At 52.6% G+C, this 21,488-nt stretch overlaps 2 protein-coding genes across 4 annotated transcripts; one reads left to right on the top strand and one right to left on the bottom strand.

The window, feature by feature from the left end:
* Positions 1-3,361: 3,361 nt before the first annotated feature.
* PRR29 (proline rich 29) lies at positions 3,362-6,007 on the top strand. Its single transcript, XM_032870845.1, is given in 6 exon segments — positions 3,362-3,465; positions 3,745-3,820; positions 4,028-4,134; positions 5,078-5,310; positions 5,460-5,523; positions 5,525-6,007. Coding segments are annotated over 6 exon segments (765 nt in total). The 5' UTR covers positions 3,362-3,405; the 3' UTR covers positions 5,750-6,007.
* A 600-nt stretch (positions 6,008-6,607) lies between these two features.
* On the bottom strand, positions 6,608-20,123 carry ICAM2 (intercellular adhesion molecule 2). 3 transcript variants are annotated; one of them, XM_032870842.1, is made up of 6 exons: positions 19,987-19,998; positions 19,671-19,708; positions 11,108-11,212; positions 9,099-9,362; positions 7,616-7,936; positions 6,794-6,942 (listed from the first exon to the last, which is right to left on the bottom strand). In XM_032870842.1, exons 2-6 carry the CDS (start codon positions 19,702-19,704, stop codon positions 6,794-6,796), a joined length of 873 nt encoding a protein of 290 aa, XP_032726733.1. In that variant the 5' UTR covers positions 19,705-19,708; positions 19,987-19,998. The 3 variants fall into 3 exon arrangements, with proteins under 3 accessions (XP_032726734.1, XP_032726735.1, XP_032726733.1); XM_032870843.1 differs by lacking the exon at positions 19,671-19,708 and having other exon boundaries at positions 6,608-6,942; positions 19,987-20,123; XM_032870844.1 differs by lacking the exons at positions 19,671-19,708; positions 19,987-19,998 and adding an exon at positions 17,214-17,334 and having other exon boundaries at positions 6,608-6,942.
* Positions 20,124-21,488: the final 1,365 nt, after the last annotated feature.

Here is a 21,488-nt window from a genome sequence, read left to right as displayed (position 1 = left end):
GTCAGTCATGTAAATAGCTCCTTCCAGTTAGTGTTCCCATTAGGACCGGGGCCCAAGAAAACGGCCTGCTGTCGGTCATCTGTCTCTGCTCAGCATTTCCTCATCTGTACCAAAAAGAAACACTGAAATTTCCACTGGAGTCCTTTTCTTTTCTCTCCATTCCCGTCTGAGGAGGAGAGGAAGGAGCTCATGTTTTGTGGGTTTTTTTTAAATGACTGCACAAACTTCCTTTGAGTGACTTACCTTCAGTTACACAGCCATTCCCTTCTTGAAGGACACAGGTATGTTCAATTTTCGACCCTTAAAAATAACACTGTGATGAACACACTTGAAGAGAAATTTTTTGCCGTGTTTAGTTTATTCCCAGAAATAGATTTACGGAGGCAACAGGGGACTTCTGATATATATCGCTGTGGGACACTCAGAAACAAACAAACGAAAAACCCGGTAAAACAAAATCAAAACAAAACAAAAGCAAAGATGCGAACGAGAGTCCTCATGGGGACAAAATGAAAAGGAAATAGGTAGAGTGTTCGGTGCCTCAAAGAAAATAATAGTGGGCCAGCCAAGTGGCTGGAAAGTCACTTCCTCCCCTGTCGGACTAATGTCCGATCTATAAGCAAAATAACTCAGGCAGATAAACACGTGCAGTTTTGCCATTCTTCAAAAGGCAAATGCTCAGTTTCGTTTGACAAAAAACTCTACTTACATATGGAAACCAGACCATTTTACCTCAGCCCTATCTTCCAGAACACGTCTGAGGTACTGAAGTAATCGCCAAGCCCTGCCTGTTTTCCACGGCTGCCTCCAGCCTGCTCTGGGCTGTTTTTATTTATTTTTAATTTTTTAAAAGATTTTATTTATTTGAGAGAGAGAGAGAGAGAGTGCACACAAGCCGGAGGAGGGGCAGAGGGAGAGGAGAAGCAGACTCCCTGCTGAGCAGGGAGCCCACCATGGGTCTTGATCCCAGAACCCTAGGATCATGACCTGAGCAGAAGGCAGATGCTTAACCTACCGAGCCACCCAGGTGCCCCTCTGGGCTGCTTTTAGAGGGAGGAGGGTGGTGGCCTCCAGCGGACCTCCCTACCACCGGTTTTGCCTCAGTTTAATCCATTGGCTGTTACACTACCTGATGACTTTTCTTCAGCATCTGTTTTGCTATTTTACTTCACTGAACACAGATTTATCATAGAGCTACTAGGGCTGTGTTTTCCAGGAGTTTTTAGCAGCCTAGAGACAGAGAGAATGGGGGGCTGGTGTCTTAGTTTGGATTCCCCCAAAAGCAGAGCCTGAGACAAGGATTTGGGAGCAAGTAGTTTATTTGGAAGGAGCTCCCAGGAAGCACTCACTGTGAAGGAGTGGAGAAATGACGGAGGAAGGAAAAAAGCCACTGAAGTGTATATTCTCTTGGTAAGTAGGTTGTAACTGGGACACATGGAGGTGTTGACAGACTTCGGGGGGAGGATTCTCCCAGAGTTGTCCCACTGAGGCCAGCGGGCTCTACCATCAGCTGCTGTCCCTCAAGTGCATCAGGGTTGCTTCTGGCCAGAAGTCACTGGCCTGCCTCACCTGTAGCCAGAAAATATCCCCAGGTGGAGACGCTGTAGTTGGGTTCAGGAACCAACTGTATACCATGTATACAGTATACCATTGGGAAGATACATCCCCGTCAGACATTTGCTCTTCCTAATTCTGGTTGACATACACGAAGATGTGAGGAACAAGATGAATCTTCCTAACACATGGCCGTGCACACATCACTCTCCATTTCTGTCCTGCTCAGAATGCACAAAGAGCTCTCCATTACCCACATGGCACAGCGTAAATTCCTGACTGGGCCTGTGGGTCTGACCTGTTTCTGGCTGGGCTGCTGGAACTTCTCTCAGCCCAGACCCTGCATCACAGTCAGACAATGTGCCCACTGCATCATTAGAGCCCGTCGATGCCTGACCCTACGCCTTTGCCCAGGCTGTGTCCCCAGCCTGGCCTGCCTCTCTCTCTCCCACACGGTTTGGCCCCATCCCAAGGTGGTCCGCTTCAGAACGCTATCCCTCAGTGATCAATTCATCTCTATATGACCCCTTCTTCTAGGACTCTCCCGCGGGAGCCTTGTATTTTCGCTCCCTTCTCCTGAGTACATTTTCACTTCCCAACAATGCTGGGACCAGCCAGAATACACCACTGTGTCTCCAGTGTTCAGAAGGGCACCTTACAGGCAACTCCTGGGTTAAGGTTTTGCTGATGCTAAACACAAAGACTGGTTTTGCCCCTCTTACTGCCATGAGGGTGCAGAAGGAAAGACGGAAAGATGCACCTCTGTGCTCCTCCCACTCCATCCAGGCCTGTCACCAAATTGCCGGATGTCAGCTTGTTGAAGGCCACTGAAGTGGTAAGACTCCCAGCTAAAGCTCTGTCCACAGGCCCCCTCCCAGGGACTAAGACACGAGAGAGGAGGTCCGAATGGTCTTTGTGGTTCTAGATACCAAACTCCTGAGAAGAGGAGCTGAATAGAAGTAGAGGGTGGGGGAAGGGCAACTCAAGGGTGCTAATCCCAGCTTCCTGTCTGGATTTTCCTTGACTGCTGCTCAGGGCCTATCTTGGGATGGTCACAGCTGCCGAAATAGATCTCTCCCCTCACCTGTTCTGAAGCCAAGAAGACCTTGATAACTTCCTGTCAAAAGAATGCATGCTTTGGTCATTTTTCCAGGATGTGGGATAATAATGGGGTTACTGGTGCTGATCTCCCCACGCTTCTCCACCTCTGCCAAGCAGCAGCCAGGAATGAGGGAGCAAAGAGCCACGGGGGTGGGGGGGGCGGGGGGGGGGTCAAGGGGCCAGCCATCTGTTTCTGGCCAGGGCCCAGCCTTTTCTGTGAACTTGGTTGATGTTTCCGTCCTTGGTCTGCCCCAGAAACCACTCCTGGCCCAAAGGATGCCCCTCGGATTCAGACTGACGGAGAACACACCCTTTGCCTTCAGTCACCTGCCTTTCCCTGCCAAGCCTGCATACAGAATGCTCTGTTCTTGCTTAACTCATCATCCTAGCCAATCCTGGGACCTGAAAACCAAGTGTTGGCATTGGCGCCGGAATTCCCAGCCCCTCACTCATTCACTCACAAACAGGAGCCCCGGGGCTTGGCCCCGGAAGTGCGCACGGGTGGGAGGTACAGCGAGGACCTGGGAGCCCGGCGGCGCAGGGCTGTTGGAGGTGGACATCCGGCAGAGGGAGCGGCCTCCTGGGGCAGGGAGTCCTCGGGGACTCCTTGTTCCCCGCCACCCCTCCGCCAAGGTGAGGAGAGCAGAGCGCGCCCGGAGCACCCGCGCCGGGGAGGGACCTGCGCATGCGTGGGAAGAGGCTTTGGCGTCGCCCTCGTCGCCCAGGTAACCCTGACCCGCAGGTGCCCGCATGGCCTCCGGCACTGGAGGGAGCTGGGGTCAGGCCCCACCGCAGAGTGCCGCCCCGACGGTGAGGGCTGAGCCGGCTTTTACCTGGGAGGCCTGGGGGGTTGGCCAACTGGGGAGCCGTCCCCAGAGGGACGGAACCCTGGAGGAAGTGGGGTGGGTGCAGAGAGGGACTCCAGCCGCCCAGGAGACTCCGGGAACCGGGAGCCCGTGCGGGCAGGGAGGAGAACGAGGCGGCCCGGCGGGGCGAGGCCACTCGCGGGGTGCACGGGGGCGGAGGGTGGGGAGAACTTGGTCCGATCCCTTGCCGGCCTCGCAGAGCTGAGTCTCCCCCTCCCCCCAGCCCTGGGTGACAGTCCTGCAGCCCGTCGCGTGGGCAGTCCCACAGCCAACCCCACAGCCGGGTGGATTGAAGGAAGGTGAGACTCCGGGCTCACCCGCCTTGGTACCCCACTCTGCTTCGCACATTCTCTGGGCGTCCTCGCTGCACCTCCCTCCCGCGTGGTCCTGGGCTGGGCGTTGGGGGGTGGGGCGGGGGAGGTAAGTCCCTGGGAGCCGGGCGGGCGGTGGGCAGTGGGAGGCCTGGCGTGGGCCTGCTGAACTCCCCCCCCCCCCCCGCCCGCCAGACCTGCTGGAACTGATGTTGCTGCAGAACGCGCAGATGCACCAGCTGCTGCTGAGCGGGCTGGTGGCCGCAGCGCTCAACCAAGGACCAGTGTCTCGCCACCCGCAGGTGCGTCAGCTGGGGGTGGGGTGCAGGTGTGCCACTGGCGTCACCCACCTGCAAGTCCAAGGGTGGGGATCCATCTGGGGTGGATCCTGGAGAAAAAGAATCAGGCAACAGTGCAGCTGTCCCCACTGGGTCCCTTTGGCATGTTATGTGCCAGGGCCCCAAAGCAGCATGGAGTGAGAGTCCCCAAATCCAGAGCACTCAGGTCTTGTGTTCAAGGAGGTCTCCCTGCCAGTGTACCCCCTACTAGACTGCAGGCTTAGGAGGACAGGCACCCTGTACCGAGTGTGCAGGTTGCCGAATACTTATTAGGAGCTCTAGTGATATTTGTTGAACAAGTAAAAAGATAAATGAATGACTGTGAATACAAGGCGACTTTGCCCTACCGACACAGGGAGAGCAGAAAGGTACGAGCGAGTGCGCGTGCCCTGGGGAATAAGGAAGGGCTCCTTGGAGGAGCAGGTGACCTTGGAACCAGTCCTTGAGAGCCAGGTAGGATTTTGGCGCTTGGAGGAGGCCAGGTTGTGTCCACCATCCAGGCTGTGGAGGCTGCCGGCCCTCTTCACACCCCGGCCTTCAGGGGGCGCCTGGGATGAGCACCCCACCTCCCTGATGGGGCTGGTGGGTCCAGGGGCAAGACCAGATGCAGGTCGCTGGCCTCCTGACCCCGCTCTGGAGTCATACCTGGATTCTTCCAGTCCCTGCTCAGCCACTTATTAGCGGGCGACCTTAGACAAGTTCCTCAACCTCTCTGAGCCTCAGTTTTCCCTCCTGCAAAATAAGGAAAAAACGTCTCCAAAGTACCTGACTTGCCCACAGTAGCTGCTCAGTAAAGGGAAGCCGGTTTATGATGCTCATCTGGGGAAGTCAGAGGAACAGAGAAGTGGGGGTGGGGACACTGGGTCCTGTTTCATCCTCCCTCCTCCCTTTGTCCCCCAATCCCCAGGTCTACCTGGAAGGTCAACAGGAGGAGGAGGAGGAGGAGAAGGAGGAGGAGATGCAAGCCCTGGAGGAAGGGCCTTTGGTGATTCACCACCACTACCTGCCCTGCCCGATGCCCATGCTGGGCCCCTCGCTACCCTGGCTGGTCCCTTCTCCTTCCCTCCCCCAACATCAGCCCCACTTGCAGGACACAGCCAGGATTCAGCACTGCCCTCCTGCCTCTCGGAAAAGGGGAGGGTAAGTGAGGACAGGGGATCTGGGTGTTGCTGAGGTCCTGCTCTGGGGCTGGGCTGGAAGAGCCCACTAGGAGCTGGGCGTGGGTGAAGATACCTCTGGGTAAGGCTTCTGATGCGGGGGGGGTCTTTCTTTTCTTTCCTCCATGTCAGGAGATCTGTAACCGTGCCCCCACCCCCACCTCCCAGTGCCACAGGCACTGTGGGTGCGGATGTGCCCCCCCGCTTCAGGTAGGGGCAGGGCGGGTGGGCAGTGGGGCCCAGGGCTGGGTCAGGAGGCCAGGAGGGCCATGTTGGGGGCCGGGGAGCACCTGTCATCACTGCTGCAGGCCACTGGCCTGTCCCCTTCCCTTTCGCTCCTTGGGGCCCTGTTAGGCAGGCGGGAGCCAAGACACAAGTGCCGTCTCTCCCCAGACTACTATGACGCAGAGAGCCTACCATGAGGACAGACACCGGCCCTGGGACCCTGCCAGCTTCATTGCAGAGCTGGAAAGAGCCCTGGAGCCCCTGAGTGCCCCTCTAGAGCCTACGACTCTGCACCCATGCCTGGCAGCCCTCCCCAAGCCCCTCCCAACCCCTCAACCACAGCCAGGCTGTCTCCTGTGCGAATCAAAACCCTCTTCACCACATGGAGACCTTGAACTGGCCTCAGCTCTGCCCCGGAGCACAGGCCCGTCTAAGCGCATCCAGAGCTGGGAAGCCGCCGCCAGCTGGGGGCCTTGGGGGTCTGGGAACCAGGGCCCTCCCTTGACCTCCTCCACTCACCCCTATCTGGGATGGCAGTGCTGTCGGGTCTCGGTGGCCTAAAGACAGAGCAGGTGAGGGGAGGATGGCTTTTGTTGTGCAAGGCTCTTTGAAGGCCTAGAGTGATGGGAGAGAGGCCTGGCTCGGAGGGTCCTGGAGCTGAGCCAGTTCCCTTGGGCCCAACCTTGCCACGGGAGGCTGGCTCTTTTGGCCAAAAGAAGCCAGAGCCGTCCTGCTCCAAGCAGGAGTGGCCTGAGGTCCCCGAGTACCAAGTAGGAACAGAACGTCTTTCTGCCCTCCTGGGCCAGGGTGTGTCTCCCCCAGCGTCCCTCAGGAGAAATGAGTCACTCAGGGCTCCACGAGGATGGGTGTCTGGTGCCTGGGCTGGTCAGCATGGGGACACCCCAGGGCCTGGGCTGGCTGGGGCTCTGGAAGGCCCCTGTGAGGGAGAAGGTTGAGGGAGGCTTAGGAGACCTTTGGGGAGAGAAGTCCAGGCCCGGTGTTTGCCTTTCCTGGCTGTGGAGTTCTATCCCAGGAGAAGACATGGAGGCACAGGATTGGGTCCACGTGTTTATATGCAGACTAGAAAAGGAAACGACCCCATTGTCTTCGGCTGCTTGTAACCATCCCGCAGCCAGGGCTAGACCACAATCCTGAGGAGTCCTGCTGAGTTCCAGCGGCTGCTGCGGCGGTGGCCATGCCACTCGTGTAGGCTGTGCCAGTAGACCTGACTCAGGCCCCACCTAAGCATCTTGTACCCCGTAGGCGCCCATCCGCCTCTGGCGCCAGTGCTGGCCCAAGATGAAACACAGGAGGATAGATGTCACAAACAAGAACAGCAGCACCGACACAACGGAGATGATGACGACCATCTGGTTGTCCGGCGTGGGCTCTGGGGAGGGAAGAGGGGGCAGGGGTCTTAGATGACCCCTGGTCCCTGATGGCAGGGCCCAGGGGGGAGTAGATGTCTGCCTGTCACCTGCCCACGCCTCATCTGTCTTGCAGCCACCTGAGCTGCAGAGAGGAATGGCCAACGGTGTAGGATCTCGGGGAAAGTTAGGCGGGGTCCGGGCCACCAGCCAGCCCTCTGTGAGGCCATGGATGTTCTCCTGCCACCGGCCCTTGGCACCAGCATATGCTGGCCACAGTGGCCTGGACGGCAGCGTGGTCCAAGCCCAGCCCTGCCCTGGGCAGAGCTGAGTGAGCTCCTACCAAACTCTCTGAAGACAGGAAACACCTTGACCATCGAGAGCCACGGAATAGCGGAGCTCCAGGGGACCTCCGGGCCCAACCTCTGAACGCAAAGAGGGGCCATGGCCAGATAGAAGAGGGTGCCTTGGTCAAGGTCACGCAGTTCACTCATTGCTCAGCAACTAGTTCAGTTCCAAACTGGGCATTCAGAGAGCTCCGGGGAAGAGTGAGAGGGAAGCCCCGGGATTCAATGCGGGGTCCCTGGGTGCCTGCCCCCTGAGCTGGCAGAGGGTGTGCTGAAGGCTTTTTCCTCCCCTAAGGAACAGAAAGCGATTGTCCTCTCCCACCCCTCCCATCCTGGGGGTGCCCCTCACCATAGACCTTGAGCATCTGGGGCTCGGAGACCTGGTGAATGATGTCCCCGCCGCGAGACCGCAGATCCAGGCGGGCGTGGCATGAGAAGTTGTGGCGGCCGTCCTCCCTGTGAGCCATGCCCTTGTGCGTGGCCGTGGCTCCTTGGGTGTCATTTTTCTCCCCCGTAAAGGTCTTGTTGCACAGGGTCTCCTTGCCACGGAGCAGGGTGAGAGTGAGGCTCTCAAGGGGTTTCACATCCGGCACGTGGCACTCGACAGTGAAGGACTTCCCCACAGCCACCCACGTGGGCTGTATCTTCAGGAGCATTTGCTTGGGAGGGTCTGCAGGGAAGGAGGAGGGAGGGCTGGTCAGGGTGAGCGTGTAGTCCCAGGCTCCCCACCCTGCCCCCGGCACTGCTGTGTTCTCGGGGCCTCGGCTAGACATGGGGAGGAGGGCCCCAGCCTGGCCTGCTCTAGAGCACAAGGAGAGGAGGAGGAAGCAGTTCAAGGTGAAGGATGGATGGGCTTGGAGTTTTACCAACATGGCGTTTTCTGGAATCGACAAGAATCGAGGTGGTCAGGGGTCTATGAAGAGGAGGTCTAGAAATTGTACAGTCGACTAGGAACAAAAAAAAATTTGGATCTGTCTCCTTTTCCAGAAATCAAACATAAATTTCCATATCAAACAGCTCGATAATTGTCCTGAGACTAAAAAGGGAGTGCTCACTGGAACTGGGCCAAGGGTTGTGGGGTCTTCACTTAAGGGGTGGGGGCTGGAGTCCGACCTGCCTTGCTTAGTTAGAACTGCCATCCCTTGTCTATTAAACGGGACCCTCAGTGGCAGCCTGGACACCCTGCCCCCCTCGCCCCGAGGTCATATGTTGGATTTAGGACATGTTCCTTTTCACTTGATCCCCTGATGCTGGTCATGGGGAGCACCAAGCCATAGCCTTGGTGCCAAGATGTTGAGAGAATCCTGCCCTCTGGGAAGGTCTCCCCGGCCTGTGTGCAGGTGTGTGTGTGGGGGTGATGGTCCCACATTTGCCAGGGGCCCTCAGGAATATAAAAGCAGGGGTGCCTGGGTGGTTCAGTCGATTAAGCATCCAACTCTCAGTTCTGGCTCAGCTCATGATCTCAGGCTTGTGAGATCGAGCCCTGCCTGAGTCCAGCTCCATGCTCAGCACCAAGTTGTCCCGGATTCTCTCTCCCTCCCTCTCCCCTCTCTCCCTACCCACCTCTCTCAAATAAATAAATAAATCTTTAAAAAAAAAAAGAAAGAAAGAAAAAAAGGACTATAAAAGGACCAGGTGATGCGTTAACCTTCTCTCCGTGAGACAAAGGGGTGACTGGAGAGCATGGTGGCCCTTCTGTTGGCACCCTGCTATTTGTGGGGGAGTAGGGGGAGCCCAGCGGGGTGGGGGCCAGAGCGAGTGCCCAGGGTAGCTCTGCAGACAGCAGACACGGGCTCTGCCTGGTGAGGAGGGCCCCACAGGGCAGCACTCACAGAACACGCTGACGTTAAGACTCTTCAACTTCTGACTCCCGAAGCAGGTGAAGTGACAGTGGACGATGGTGTCCTGGGAGATGTTAGAGACCAAGAACTGCTTCCACTGGGGTCCGGACTGGTTCAGGGTCTTGGTGAGTGTGGTCTCCAGGCCCCCGGTCTTCGGGTTCGCACAGCTGGTGCTACAGTTGACCAGCTGGGACCCTCCGGGCTCCACCACCAGCTGCTCTGGATACATGTGGACCTCGAACTCCTCCCCAGACCCTGGAAGACCAGAAAGACAGGGCAGCAAAGGTCTCTGCTGCCCTGCCCCCTGCTGGCAGTCTGATCACGGGACAGGTGCCCAAGAAGATAGGCCAGAGTTGGCCCCTCTGCCACTCTTCTCTTGTTCAGGACTTGCGTATCGCCTGTGTCTAGACTGTGGGCAAGGCTTTGCATATTGCCCAGGTCTAGACCGCAGAGGCTGTCCCACAGCCATCTCCCTGCCTCTGGGTGCTCTTCCTCCAGCCCACCACCTTTGGATGAGTCTTCTCCATGCACAGCCTCCATCTCCATGCAGAGGGATCCTATGCAACCTTCAAAGCCCAGCCCAAATGCCCCCTCCCTTCATGAACGCCTCTCAGAGATGGAGGTGGACTGGGTCCTCTGGGCCTTTCCTCCCTCCTTTCCTTCCTTCTGCAAATACTTTTTGATTACCTGCTGTATGCCAGGCCCTGTTCTAGGCTCCAGTGACACAGCAGTGACCCAAGCAGACCCAACCTTGCCCTTGCAGAGCTCCCATTATCATGAAGGAGACAGACAATAATCAGCAAGTGAGATAGCCAGCTGGTCAGACAGTGATCAGTGCCTGGGGCGGGACAGGAATGGGGTGGAGTTACCATTTTAATAGGGTGGTCAGTAGGGACCTCACCAAGGCATCGACATTTGAGCAAAGACATGGAAGAGGTAGGTGTGAGCCCCGCAGATACGTGGGGAGCAGGGAGTGTTCCCGGAGTTAAGACCCTGGGTCAAGGGCATGCTTGGTGTGCTTGGGGACAAGCAAGATCAAGATGGGGTAGAGCCCAGTGAGGAGGAAGGCAGGGGGAGAGTAGTTCAGGAAGGTAATGGGACCACCGTGCCAATGACTGGTAGAGCTTCTAGAAGGCAGGGCCCAGATTTCCCTCAGTGCTCAGCACAATGCCCCGCGTGTGACAGACATTCAGAAGTATTTGATGCATCAAGACTGAGTCCTCGGAGCTCACCTCCCACTCAGAGGGTCCTTGATCTCAACCAGCTGGGCCTGTCCTGTGCTCCCTCCACACCAGCATGTCCCCACTCAGCCCTCAGTGAGTGGCATATAATGAAGTGGCAAGAAAGGAGCTTTGCAGGTAGACGGAGCTGGATTTGAATCCTGAGTTTGCCATGTACCAGCTGTGTGACCCTGGGCAGGGTGCTTTCTCTCTCTGAACCTGTTTCTTCATCTGTAAAATGGGCTAGTAAACCCCTTTCCTGCAGGGTTGTGGTGAGGTAGCCCTTGAAAAGCACCTGGCAGGTTGTCCAAAACAGGCTCAGCACACGGTAGCACTTTCCTCCACAGTCCCCTGACTCCCTGGAGGACTCCCTTGGACAGTAGTCAAAAGGCCATGTCCTCTGCTGCCCCCTGCTGTCCCTGGGCCACATCTGAAGAACAGCTGGGGCATTCCCTCCCCTTCCCTTGAACCCCAGCATCGCCTCTGGCCTCAGGCCTCACACAGCCCACCACTCAGCCTCCATGACCTGCCACTTCCACAGGCCCTGAAGCCATGGGGCCTGGTCAGCCTGCTGTCCCACAGGCCGGCTTCCCCCCACCATCCAGGATCATGAGGGAACATGGCTGGCGTGGCATCCAGTGCCCAGGCTGGGCTACCACTGTGTTCAAAGCCTCAGTCACTTCAGGATCAGCTCTGCCTCCCACCCCAGACACCAGGGAGCCGGCAGCTCCCACTTTGGGCTCGCACGTGCCAAGTCAGGAACCCCAGGTACCAGCTCACCTGGGCAGCAGAACAGGGCAAGAAGGGCGGTGGGCAGACCCCAGCATCCAAAAGGGGACATCTCGAGTGGCATCCACAGGCTTGCTGGGAACAGCCGAGGGCCTCCTGGAGGGAGATGGTGGACCCAGGTCAGGGAGTGGTGGCCTAAAGCTGCAGCCCGGAACCCCAGCCTTCTATGAGCTGATGACCACATTTCCTCTCATTATCTGAGAGGTCTTCTGGAAGCCACGTGGAAGGCCAGCTCTCAGAGCTCCAGGCCTGCAGGAACGCAGGCAGAGGAAGCTGGGAGGGAGCCGATAAGCCAGGGTATACCCTGGCCTCCGGCCATGCTGCTGGGCAGGGGGCAGGGCGAGTGGCAGGCACGCATGTGTGCGAGGGTTGTGCGTGCACATGGGGCTCGGGGCACTGTGTGCGCACAAAGGACAGTGAGGCCTACAAGCCCCAGATCTGAGAACCCCCAATCCCACAGGTTACATTATTGAGTTCCCTTCTGGGAACAGAATATCCGAAATCAGGTCTGCCCAGGACATGCCGTCTCCGTCGCAAAGTGGGCCGGGAGCTGGGCTTCTCTAAGGACACCCGGGCAGGCCCTGGAGGCGCTCCAGGGGACACCCCCACTGCCCCCTGACACAGCTACTGAAACCTCCACACCCACCGGGCTCATGACCTCAACCCTCCCTGACCCAGCCCATAGGGACAACTTGAGGGAAGAGCTCCCACGACAGTCCCCAGCAGCCCAGGCACTGACAGAGGTAATGGGGGTCTGTCTGACTGTAGCTCAAACCCCCAGCCTCCATTTCCAGGGCTTGGCTTATGGTGTCTCCCCCCAACCCTTCAGGGGAGATTTGGTCCAGGGAGGGGGGCATTGCAATGCTTTGTCACCTACTGAGGGAATCCCCAGAAGCAGGAGTCCCTGGGACCAGCAAGGTGTGTTTTGTGTGTGTGTGTGTGTGTGTGTGTGTGTCTGTCTGTCTGTCTTTTGCCCAGGGAGCTCCAAACAGCTTCTGGAAGGGTCTGTGCCTGTGAATCCCAATCGCACGCACAGCTGGACCAGCCAGACTCCATCCCCACCAGTGTTCAACAGAAGCTTCTGGGGCCCACAGGTCCTGCTTTAAGCTGGTCAGCCCCTGTTCCCACCCACCATTTCCTCTTTGATCTCTAGGGAATGTGGTTTTGCATCTGATAGCTTACATATCAACGTCCCCCCCCACCCCGCCCCCTGCTGGCCTAACCACCATCACCAGCACCCCCCCTCCCGCCCCCGTGAGGGCGGAAGCTGATTCTAGAGCTGTTTGCTGTTCTAGAGCGGATATGGTAGGTTGTACCTGCCAAAGAGTTGATGCTGAGTAACTATCCAGTAAGAGGATAGATGGAGGGAGGGAGGGATGGAGGGAGGGATGGATGGATGGATGGAAGGAGGGAGGGAGGGAGGGATGGATGAGTAAATGAACAGAAGTAGTAGTTTGTCTTGGTGTACAACCCAGATAAGATTGGATCGGAGTAGGGGGATCTTTCTCTTTGTGCCCAGTGTACCTTTCTCCTGGTGATGTCTCTGCTGACCCCCAGGCCACGGAGCTGAGCTGCACACCTAACAAGGCCAACCAGGGCTCTTCATCCCCCAAAGATGGGCCCTCAAACTGGGCAGTGGTTTTTCTGGGACTTTCTGAACCAGAACTGGTAGGAAAAAGCCCTTCCCTTTCTGATCCTAGCAGAGGCCCCCATGAGCCAGCAGCTATCAGTCCTTATGCCCCAGCAAGTGAAGAAGCTGATAGAAAGGAACTTGACTCAGTGGAGGGAAGGTGACTCAGAATTGTCCCAGGTCACGTGCTGGCTGCCAGATGGCCTCTGGATGGCAGGGCTGGTGATGATTCTGTGTGGCAGAAATGAAAAAGCTTTCCAAGCCGGAAGGTTCTGGCCCTTCAAACCTGCCCACGGGAGTCAGGGTCCTTGCGAAATGGGAGTTACTTGGAGCCCCGTTCTGCCTCCTGGAACTTCTGGGGAAGACTTGGGAAGGCGGTGTTGGGGGCGGAAGTGCTGTCCTTGCATGAGGCCGTGAAGCCTTCTGGGAGAAAGAGTGAAGTGGATTTGGCAGCCTGATGATCAGACCTTAAAAGGCCAAGGTAGATGCTTCCAAATGAAGAGGGAAGACCAACACTTCCTGTCACCAAGAAGTTGCCCAGGGATGACAGGAACCCAACCATGATGTCGATGAGAGAAGAAATTCAGGTGCTCCTTCTTGGAGCTCTGTTCTACTACCAAATAGTCCCTGCCATGTTCTTTAGGTCTCTGAGCTCTCCAGTGAAGGGGACAAGAAAGCTGGAAGGGTTAAGATGCAGGAGCATTTGAGGGGAATGGAGATTGGTGTGTTGGTTTTCGGGAGTGAATTCATCTCTTCACAGGGCTGGGGAAGGGATTTGTCAGGACTGGGTCTTAATCCAATGACTTCTCTTGTGTTCCCAACAAAACCGTCTTTCAAGAACCAAGATGAGAGAAAGATAAGCAGAGACTGAGAGAGTTTACCCTCAAGATACCTCCACTAAAGGAATTTTTAAAGATGCGCGTCCAGAAGAAAAAATGATTGCCGGATAGTTTTCTATGCAAGAAGGAAGCATGGGAAAATAAAATGGCAAACGAATATGGAAGATAAATATGTAATATTTATAATATTTAATTTGAGAAGTCTTAAAAAGTTCAAAACTAAAATCCTGGGCAATAATATATTTAAGAGAGGATTACAGTTAAAGCTTTCTAAACTCTGTATTATTCGGGAGGGAGGATATACTTTAAGCTATAAGAAGCATGGTAAAATTTCAAGAAAAACCAGCAGAGAGAGAGTGTTTAAGTTCTAAACCCCTAGAGAAGGTTAAAATGGCGTGAAAACAAACACACTTCAGTCAAAAGAATTAAAAAAGAAAAGCATGGAAGAAGAGGGACAAATGTAAATTTTTAAGAAGATGGTATTAAAAAGTCCAAATTTATAATAATCCCAATAAAGATGAAAAATTTAACTATGGTTAAAGGAAAGAGATTTTCAGATAGAATTTTTTTAAATCCTTGCCCTGAGGGAGCACCTGGCTGGCTCAGTCAGTGGGAGCATAGGACTCTTGATCTCAGGGTCATGAGTTCAAGCTCTATATTGGCTGTAGAGATTACTTAAAAATAAAATCTTAGGGGCGCCTAGGTGGCTTGGTGGGTTAAAGCCTCTACCTTTGGCTCAGGCCATGGTCTCAGGGTTCTGGGATAGAGTTCCGCATAGGGCTCTCTGATTGGAGGGGAGCTGTTTCCTCCCCTCTCTCTGCCTGCCTCTCTGCCTACTTGTGATTTCTGTCAAATAAATAAATAAAATCTTTAAAGAATAAAAAAAATAAAATCTTAAAAAAAATCCTTGCTCTGTGTGAACCTATTTCTGTCTGGTGTCTGGATTTTATGCAAGGACAATGCCTTGTATTCATAAATCAGTCACAGCAGAACAGCCAGGAAGAGGAATAGTGCATGGGCCTGCCGCCTTTATAAACCTCCAAACTTTTTTTTTTTTTAAAGATTTTATTTATTTATTTGACAGACAGAGATCACAAGTAGGCAGAGAGAGAGGAGGAAGCAGGCTCCCTGCCGAGCAGAGAGCCCGATTCGGGGCTTGATTCCAGGACCCCGGGATCATGACCCGAGCTGAAGGCAGAGGCTTTAACCCACTGAGCCACCCAGACGCCCCTAAACCTTCAAACTTTTAATGGAATTCAGGGCGATTCCCTTGGAAACGACAAGGTCTCACGTGACCCGCATCACCTGGATCGCGATTCCCTCTGGGGCCCTGGCGACAAGCTTTTTCCTGCACACACAACTGAGTTCTGAGTCACTTTAGCTCCCAGACAGCTTAAAGCCAGAGTGTGCCCTGACCATTTATCAGATTAGGTCAGAGGTGTTGGACTGAAAGGACGGATAACATATGGATGGGAACCCTCCCCGCAGGAAGCAGAAAGGGAAGGACTTTCCAAGTTGGAGAAAGAGGGTCTGGGAGGCAGTAACCTCTTGTGTCCTCCCCTGCTTAGATTTCTGGTGATACCCCCCATCACAGGGGAATCTGATTGGATGTGGAAGCCACATCCTGTTTCAGCAAAACTTGATTTCCGATTTCTAAGAGAACGGGGGAAGGAATGGGAAACTAACGCTTAGTTGATGTGTATTCTCTGCTAGGGACTGAACGAGGTTTTAATCCATTGTTTTATTTAATGTCACACAAAAATAAGGAGCCATTCTGCATTCTGATTACGCAACAGAGAGAGTAGGGCTCAGGTGAATTAATGACAGGCCCAGGTCATGGAGCTAATAAGTGATAGAGCGAGGAGAGGAGAACTTAGAAAAGATCAGTGGTTGCTGGGAGTCGGGATGGAGGGACAGGTGAATAAGCAGAGGACAGAGGATATTTAGGGCATAGAACGTACACCGAGACTGAATGCTGATATAACCATGACTTTGGGTGCTGACGAAGTGCCGGCGTAGCGTCACTGAAGGTAACAGACATACTCCTCTGGTGGGGGGTGTTGACGAAGGGGGAGTCTCCACATGCATGGGGTCTGTTTTGTGTTTTGCTGTGAAGATAAAACTACTCTAAAAAAATAAATTCTATTTTTAAAAGTAGCTCAAACACACAAGCTCAGAAGAGAAACTTCTAGATTAGGGTTCTTGCCAACTTGCTGAAAATACAGGTTTTTAAACTCAACTCTTACTCAGTAGGGTGTCGTGGAAGTTGTGGACTCAGTCGTTCCTAAATTCTCATCTCGGATTAGATTTTTAAAACATGAAAATACAAAACCCAGGGTGCCTGGGTGGCTCAGTCAGTTGAATGTCTGTCTGCCTTTGGCTCAGGGCATGATCCCAGGGTCTTAGGATGGAGTCCTGCATTGGGGGGCGGGGGGGGGGGGGGGCAGGGTACCTGCTCAGCGGGAAGCCTGCTTATCCCTCTCCCTTTTACCCCTCCGCAACTACTTGTATGCTCGCTCTCAAATAATTAAATAAAATCTAAAAAAAACAAAAACAAACCACAAAACCCAGTTCTCTGGTGTTTATGAGACACACCTAAGGCATAAGAGTATGGAGTGGTTGAAAGTTGAACGCTGGGAAAGAATATACCCAGCAAACACTAACCAAAAGAAAGCTGGGGAAGTTCTCTTTATATCAGAGAAAGAGAACTTCTAAGACAAAAATACTTACGAGGGATAGCATGAATGTCTGGACTAAAGGGAGAGATCAGCAGAAAGTTAGAATTCTTCTAAATTTGTAAGTATCCACCTTGAAAGAACCAGAAAGAGATCAAACCATGATTACAGCAAGGGACTGTAATGCATGTCCTCAATCAGGAATAACGAAGCCAACAAACAAGAGTGTGAGGAATGGATGAGCTGAAACACATAATTTAAAAGCTCGATCTGCTCCTAAATTAGAGAGCACAAGCTCTTCAAAAAGATAGGTTTTAGGGCACCTGGGTGGCATGGTCTGTTAAGTGCCTGCCTTTGGCTCAGGTCATGATCCCAGAGTCCGGGGTTTGAGTCCCGTACTGGGCTCCCTGCTCAGTAGGGAAGGCTGCTTCTCCCTCTCCTCCCCACTCATGTTCTTTTGTTGTCTCTCTTTTAAATAAATAAGTAATAAATAAAATCTTTAAAAAAAAAAAAAGGCTTTATAGTAATGTGAAAATGTACTCTGACCCACAGGTCAACAGAAGACATTGCAATGACACGTTCAAAAAATCTTCGCATTGAACGATACATATATTAAAATGTCTGGGATGCATCGGAAGTGGCACTTGAAGGGAAATGGATAGCCTTGAATGCTTGCATTAGAAAAAAAGTCAAAAATGAGTATTTAATCTTTAGTAGGTACTCAAGAAGTTAGAAAAAAGAACAGCAAAAGAAACCCAAAAATGACTCAAAAGGGAATCAAGATTAGGGCAGAAATCAAAGTAAACAGAACAACAAAGTAAATGCAAAAGGGAAAAATAAGGAGCAAAACCCAACAAAATAGAAAACAAAACTATGGTAGACAGGAATAATGAAACCAAAAGTTCTCCGGAGAAGTTCATAGTGCGGGCAAGTCTCTGGGGAAATTTACTTACAAACCAAAGAAGGCACAAGTCACCGTTATTCGTTATTCGGAATGAAAAGAGGATTACAATGAAGACAGTACAAACCTACAGAAACAGAAGGTTGACGTGGTTGCCAGTGATTGGGGGAGGGGAAGTGAGCATGTTTCCTCTGCATAGTTTCAGTTTGCCAAGACGAAAACACTCTGGGAATTAGCTGTCAAACAACGTGAATGCACTTAACCAATTCTACACCGAAAAATAGTTAAGATGGTACATTTTATGTTATGTGTATTTTACCACAATTAAAAATTTTAAAACACTGTAAATGACTTACGCCAAAAAACAAACAAACAAACAAACAAAAAAACAAAGCAAAGCAGGCCAAATCTTAGAAAGATAAAATTTACCAAAATTGATTTGAGAAGAAATAAAAAGTCTGAATGGTTCTATAACTACTAAAGAAACAGGGGCACCTGGGTGGCTTGTTCGGTTGGGCGGCTGCCTTCGCCTCAGGTTGTGATCCCAGGGTCTTGAGATCGAGCCCCGCATCCGGCTCCCTGCTCAGTAGAGAGACTGCTTTTCCCTCTCCCTCTGCCAGCCGCTCTGCCTACTTGTGCTATCTCTCTGTCAAATAAATAAATAAAATAAATCCTTAAAAAAAAAACTGAATCCATAATTTAAAATCTCCCCACAAAGGAAACACCTGGTCCAGATGGTGTTACGCAAGTTTAAGTAGAGGCAATTCTAATTTCATAAAAACCCTCCCTGAGAATGGAAAAAGCAGGAACACAACTCCTTCTACGAGGCCAGAGTAACTTTCACCTTAACATCAAAATGAGACCAGCACGGGATGAGAAAGAAAGATTAGAGGCCAGTCTCACTCATGGATATAAATGCAACAATTAAACGAAAAATGCTAGCCAACCAAATAAAGACATAGAGCAGTGTATAAATATATATACATCATATCCAAATTGAGTTTATCTCAGATATGCAGAAGTAGCTTAACAATAGAAGAAACCCTACAGGTATCATTCATTATGTTGGTAATAGAAGACTTTGTGGGGCGCCTGGGTGGTTCAGTGGGTTAAGCCTCTGCCTTAGGCTCAGGTCATGATCCCAGGGTCCTGGGATCGACCCCTGCGTCCGGCTCTCTGCTCAGTGGGGAGCCTGCTTCCTTCTCTCTCTCTCTCTGCCTGCCTCTCCGCCTACTTGTGATCTCTGTCTATCGAATAAATAAATAAAATCTTCAAAAAAAAAAAAAAGACTTTGTGCTCTGTCATATCACTTCTGCCCTCCTCTGATATCAGTAGTATTTACTGTGGATAATTTCGTGCAGACTTAGACTCACCTCGCCCTGCAGTGTCCCGCCTCAAGTTTATACCATGTTTCTTTTTGCTTCTTGCCCCCCAGTCTTCTTCAATGCTTTAGAAGCCACATGTCAGCCTGCTAAGTGTTTCCCAAAAGTGGGAGAGAAATTCCCTAAGACACATCCCTCCCCCAGTGAGGGACCAGCTAGAGGATGATAGGAGCTCCAGCCTCCCGTTCTCCTTGGGCGACTGTGGGAGGCCTCTGGCAGGCTTCTCTGAACGGGAGTCAAGCTCCCTTTGCCTGTGGCCACATCAGTCACACACCTCTAATCGGCTTTTCTTTCTCCCCGTCTCTGTCCCCCTGCTCTTTCACTCCGGACTCTCTGGGATCACCTCTCAAATAACCTACCTGAACCCAAGTCCTTGTTTCAAGCTCTGCCTTTAAAGGAGTCCAAACTAAAAATTACTTAACAGATTTAAGAAGGAAAAATAGGATCATCCAGAAGAAAAAAAATTCAATATCCTTTCGTGAAAAAGATCTTAGATTAGAAGGAAACAGTTTTTTCTTCTAAGTAATCTCTGCATCCAACATTGGGGCTCAAACTCACATCCCCGAGATCGAGAGTCACATGCTCTACCGATTGAGCCCGCCAGGCACCCCTAGAAGGAAACGTCTTTAAGCTGGTAAACAGAACTTACAAAAAGCTTATGCATGTATTATATTTAATGAGTAAATCTCAGGAGCATTTCCTATAAAAGCAGGACCCAGAGGAGGATGCCCACTATCTTTGCTATTTTCAACATTGCTCCAGAAGTCCTAGACAAACTATCAGCGTTTTCATATGATAGGATTGCCTGGGTCGAAAATCCAAAAGAATGGTCTCACGAGTGATTCCAAATTACAAGGGATTTTAGCAAGCCAACTAGGTTTCAGATCAGTATCCAAAACCAAGTTGCTTTTATGTCTATCAGTAACATAGAATAATATCATTTTGAAAGCACGTCATTTAGAGCAGCAGTAAAAGAGGAATAACCTAGCAAAACCCGTGTCAGACTGATAGTAAGAAAGTTATCAAAGGGACACATCAGGACCCCCAGATGCCATCCCAAGAAGAAGGGGACCATCCCTTTCTCTCTGCATCTGCTCGGAGCACAGCTCTGATGGTTCAAGCCTTACCCACATGGGCCTGCCGACCAGAAGGCAGCCCCATGCTTCTAAATCTGTCACCCGATGGCAGAGCACGAGAGGAAGTGGGAGGACAAAAACAGGAAACAACCGTAAAAGCAAGGTCAATATGGGCGGTGGGGGGGGGGGCTGCTTCACCCAGCAGGGAACATCTGCCCAGAAGGAACTCAGGGGATCTCTGCCCGCTTTCCTCTCTGTTCCCAGGGAAACAGGCCAAGAAAGGGGAAGGGACTAGAAGCGAGGCCTTGACAGTCCGTCGGAAACCCTTTCCACACTGCCAAGAGGGAAGGGAGAGTTGTGACCTTACCCGTCGTCGTGGTAGTGGGCTGGCTGCCGATGGGAGGACTGTGCTGGGTGGGGGGGGCAGGAAGCAGGGCAGCCCGGAGCCCAGTGCCCGGAGAGGTAGAAGGGGAAAATGTGCTCCCACTTCTGCGTCTCTGTGGTTCTGCGTGTGTGAACTCGGACTCCTCCCTCCCTCTGCACGTCGGAGTTACGTGCTTTCCTGTGCCAGGCCCCCCATTCGGACGAACCTCATTTTCAGACCCCTCCTGCTTGTATTTTTTTTAAATGTGGCAAAATACACGCAACTAGAAAAGGTACCATTTTAACCATTTTTAGGGCACCGTGCTGTGGCCTTCGGGTTCGTTTGCACTGTCCTGCTCCCATCACCACCACCGGCATCGTCTCCTTTCCAGACTGCAACGTGGTCCCATTAAACACGAACTCCCAGTCCCTGGCCCCTCCCAGCACCCCCGCAACCACTGTTCTTCTCTCCGACTGTGCAAATGAGATTACTCCAGGAACCACGCATCAGCAGGACCCTACTGTGTCTGTCCTTTTGTCACTAGCTTGCTTCACTTCACGAGATGTCCTCAAGGGCCGTCTGTGTCAGAGTTGGTGTCAGAACCTGCTTCTTTTTTAAGTCTGATTAATGCTCGGCCACCTGCGCACACCCTATTCCTTATCCACTCTGGGTTCCTTCCACCGTTTGGCTACTGTGCATAACGCTGCCTTGGATGTGGGCACAGACACGTCCTCCAGGCCCTGCTTTCAGGTCTTCAAAGTGTAGACCCTGTAAGTTGAATAACCAAGTCCTAGGACAGTTCTAGGTGCAAGGTTTTGAGGAAGCGACATGGGCTCTCCCCCGACTTTCTCTCTGGATGTGCAGTGTCTGCACCGCTGGGGGCCTTTGATGGGCAGAGGGGTCCAGGATGAGCTGCCTGTTGTCCTCCTGCAGGAGGCTGGTCACTGTCCCAGAGCTGGCTCTTCCCTCTATGGACATGTCCTGCCACGACAGACTTCTATTTGTGACGAAGAACCATTGTGGATCTTGCCACATTTGCCACCTCACCTAGCAATGAAAAAATAAAACCTACCCCAGCGGAGTGGTTTTGTCCCAATAGGCAGAAAGTAACAAAGCCAGGTGCAGAGGTGGGTGCCGGACTGCAAGCTTGACTCACACACCAGCGGGGGATCTTGCTCCCACAAGCCAGCCCTACGTATTTAAATTCCTGGCTGAGCAAAGTCATAAATTAGATTATGTGACAGACCACGGGGCAGGGAAGGCCATGAATGCTGAGGGTCTGCTGGGTTCTGGAACAATCCCTCTTCGTATCTTTGTGCATTGGTACCTTCACAAAAGTTCTTTTTGGAATCTCCCTGTCATACTGCTGGTGAAACAAAGCCAATGTGGGATGTTGGGTGGAAGGACATCAGGGCCCAAGGCGTGGAGTTGCCCACGTGACTTGAAACTTTTGATGGCATCTGTCATAGACACAAATTAGAATGCAGTCTCATTGCAGTTTCCCC

The sequence above is a fragment of the Lontra canadensis genome, unplaced genomic scaffold, assembly GCF_010015895.1.
Source record: "Lontra canadensis isolate GAN:19392208 unplaced genomic scaffold, GSC_riverotter_1.0 scaffold41, whole genome shotgun sequence".
Taxonomy (NCBI): Eukaryota; Metazoa; Chordata; class Mammalia; order Carnivora; family Mustelidae; genus Lontra; species Lontra canadensis.
This window is presented reverse-complemented; position numbering and strand designations above follow the sequence as displayed.

Coding starts and splice junctions, on each gene's coding strand:
- ICAM2 (XM_032870842.1), bottom strand. CDS start 19,704: ATGGGGCTGCCTTCTGGTCGGCAGGCCCATGTGG. Junction 11,213..19,670: donor TGGTCGGCAGGCCCATGTGG/GTAAGGCTTGAA, acceptor ATCTCCCTCCAG/GAGGCCCTCGGCTGTTCCCA. Junction 6,943..7,615: donor CCAGATGCTCAAGGTCTATG/GTGAGGGGCACC, acceptor TTCCCTCCCCAG/AGCCCACGCCGGACAACCAG.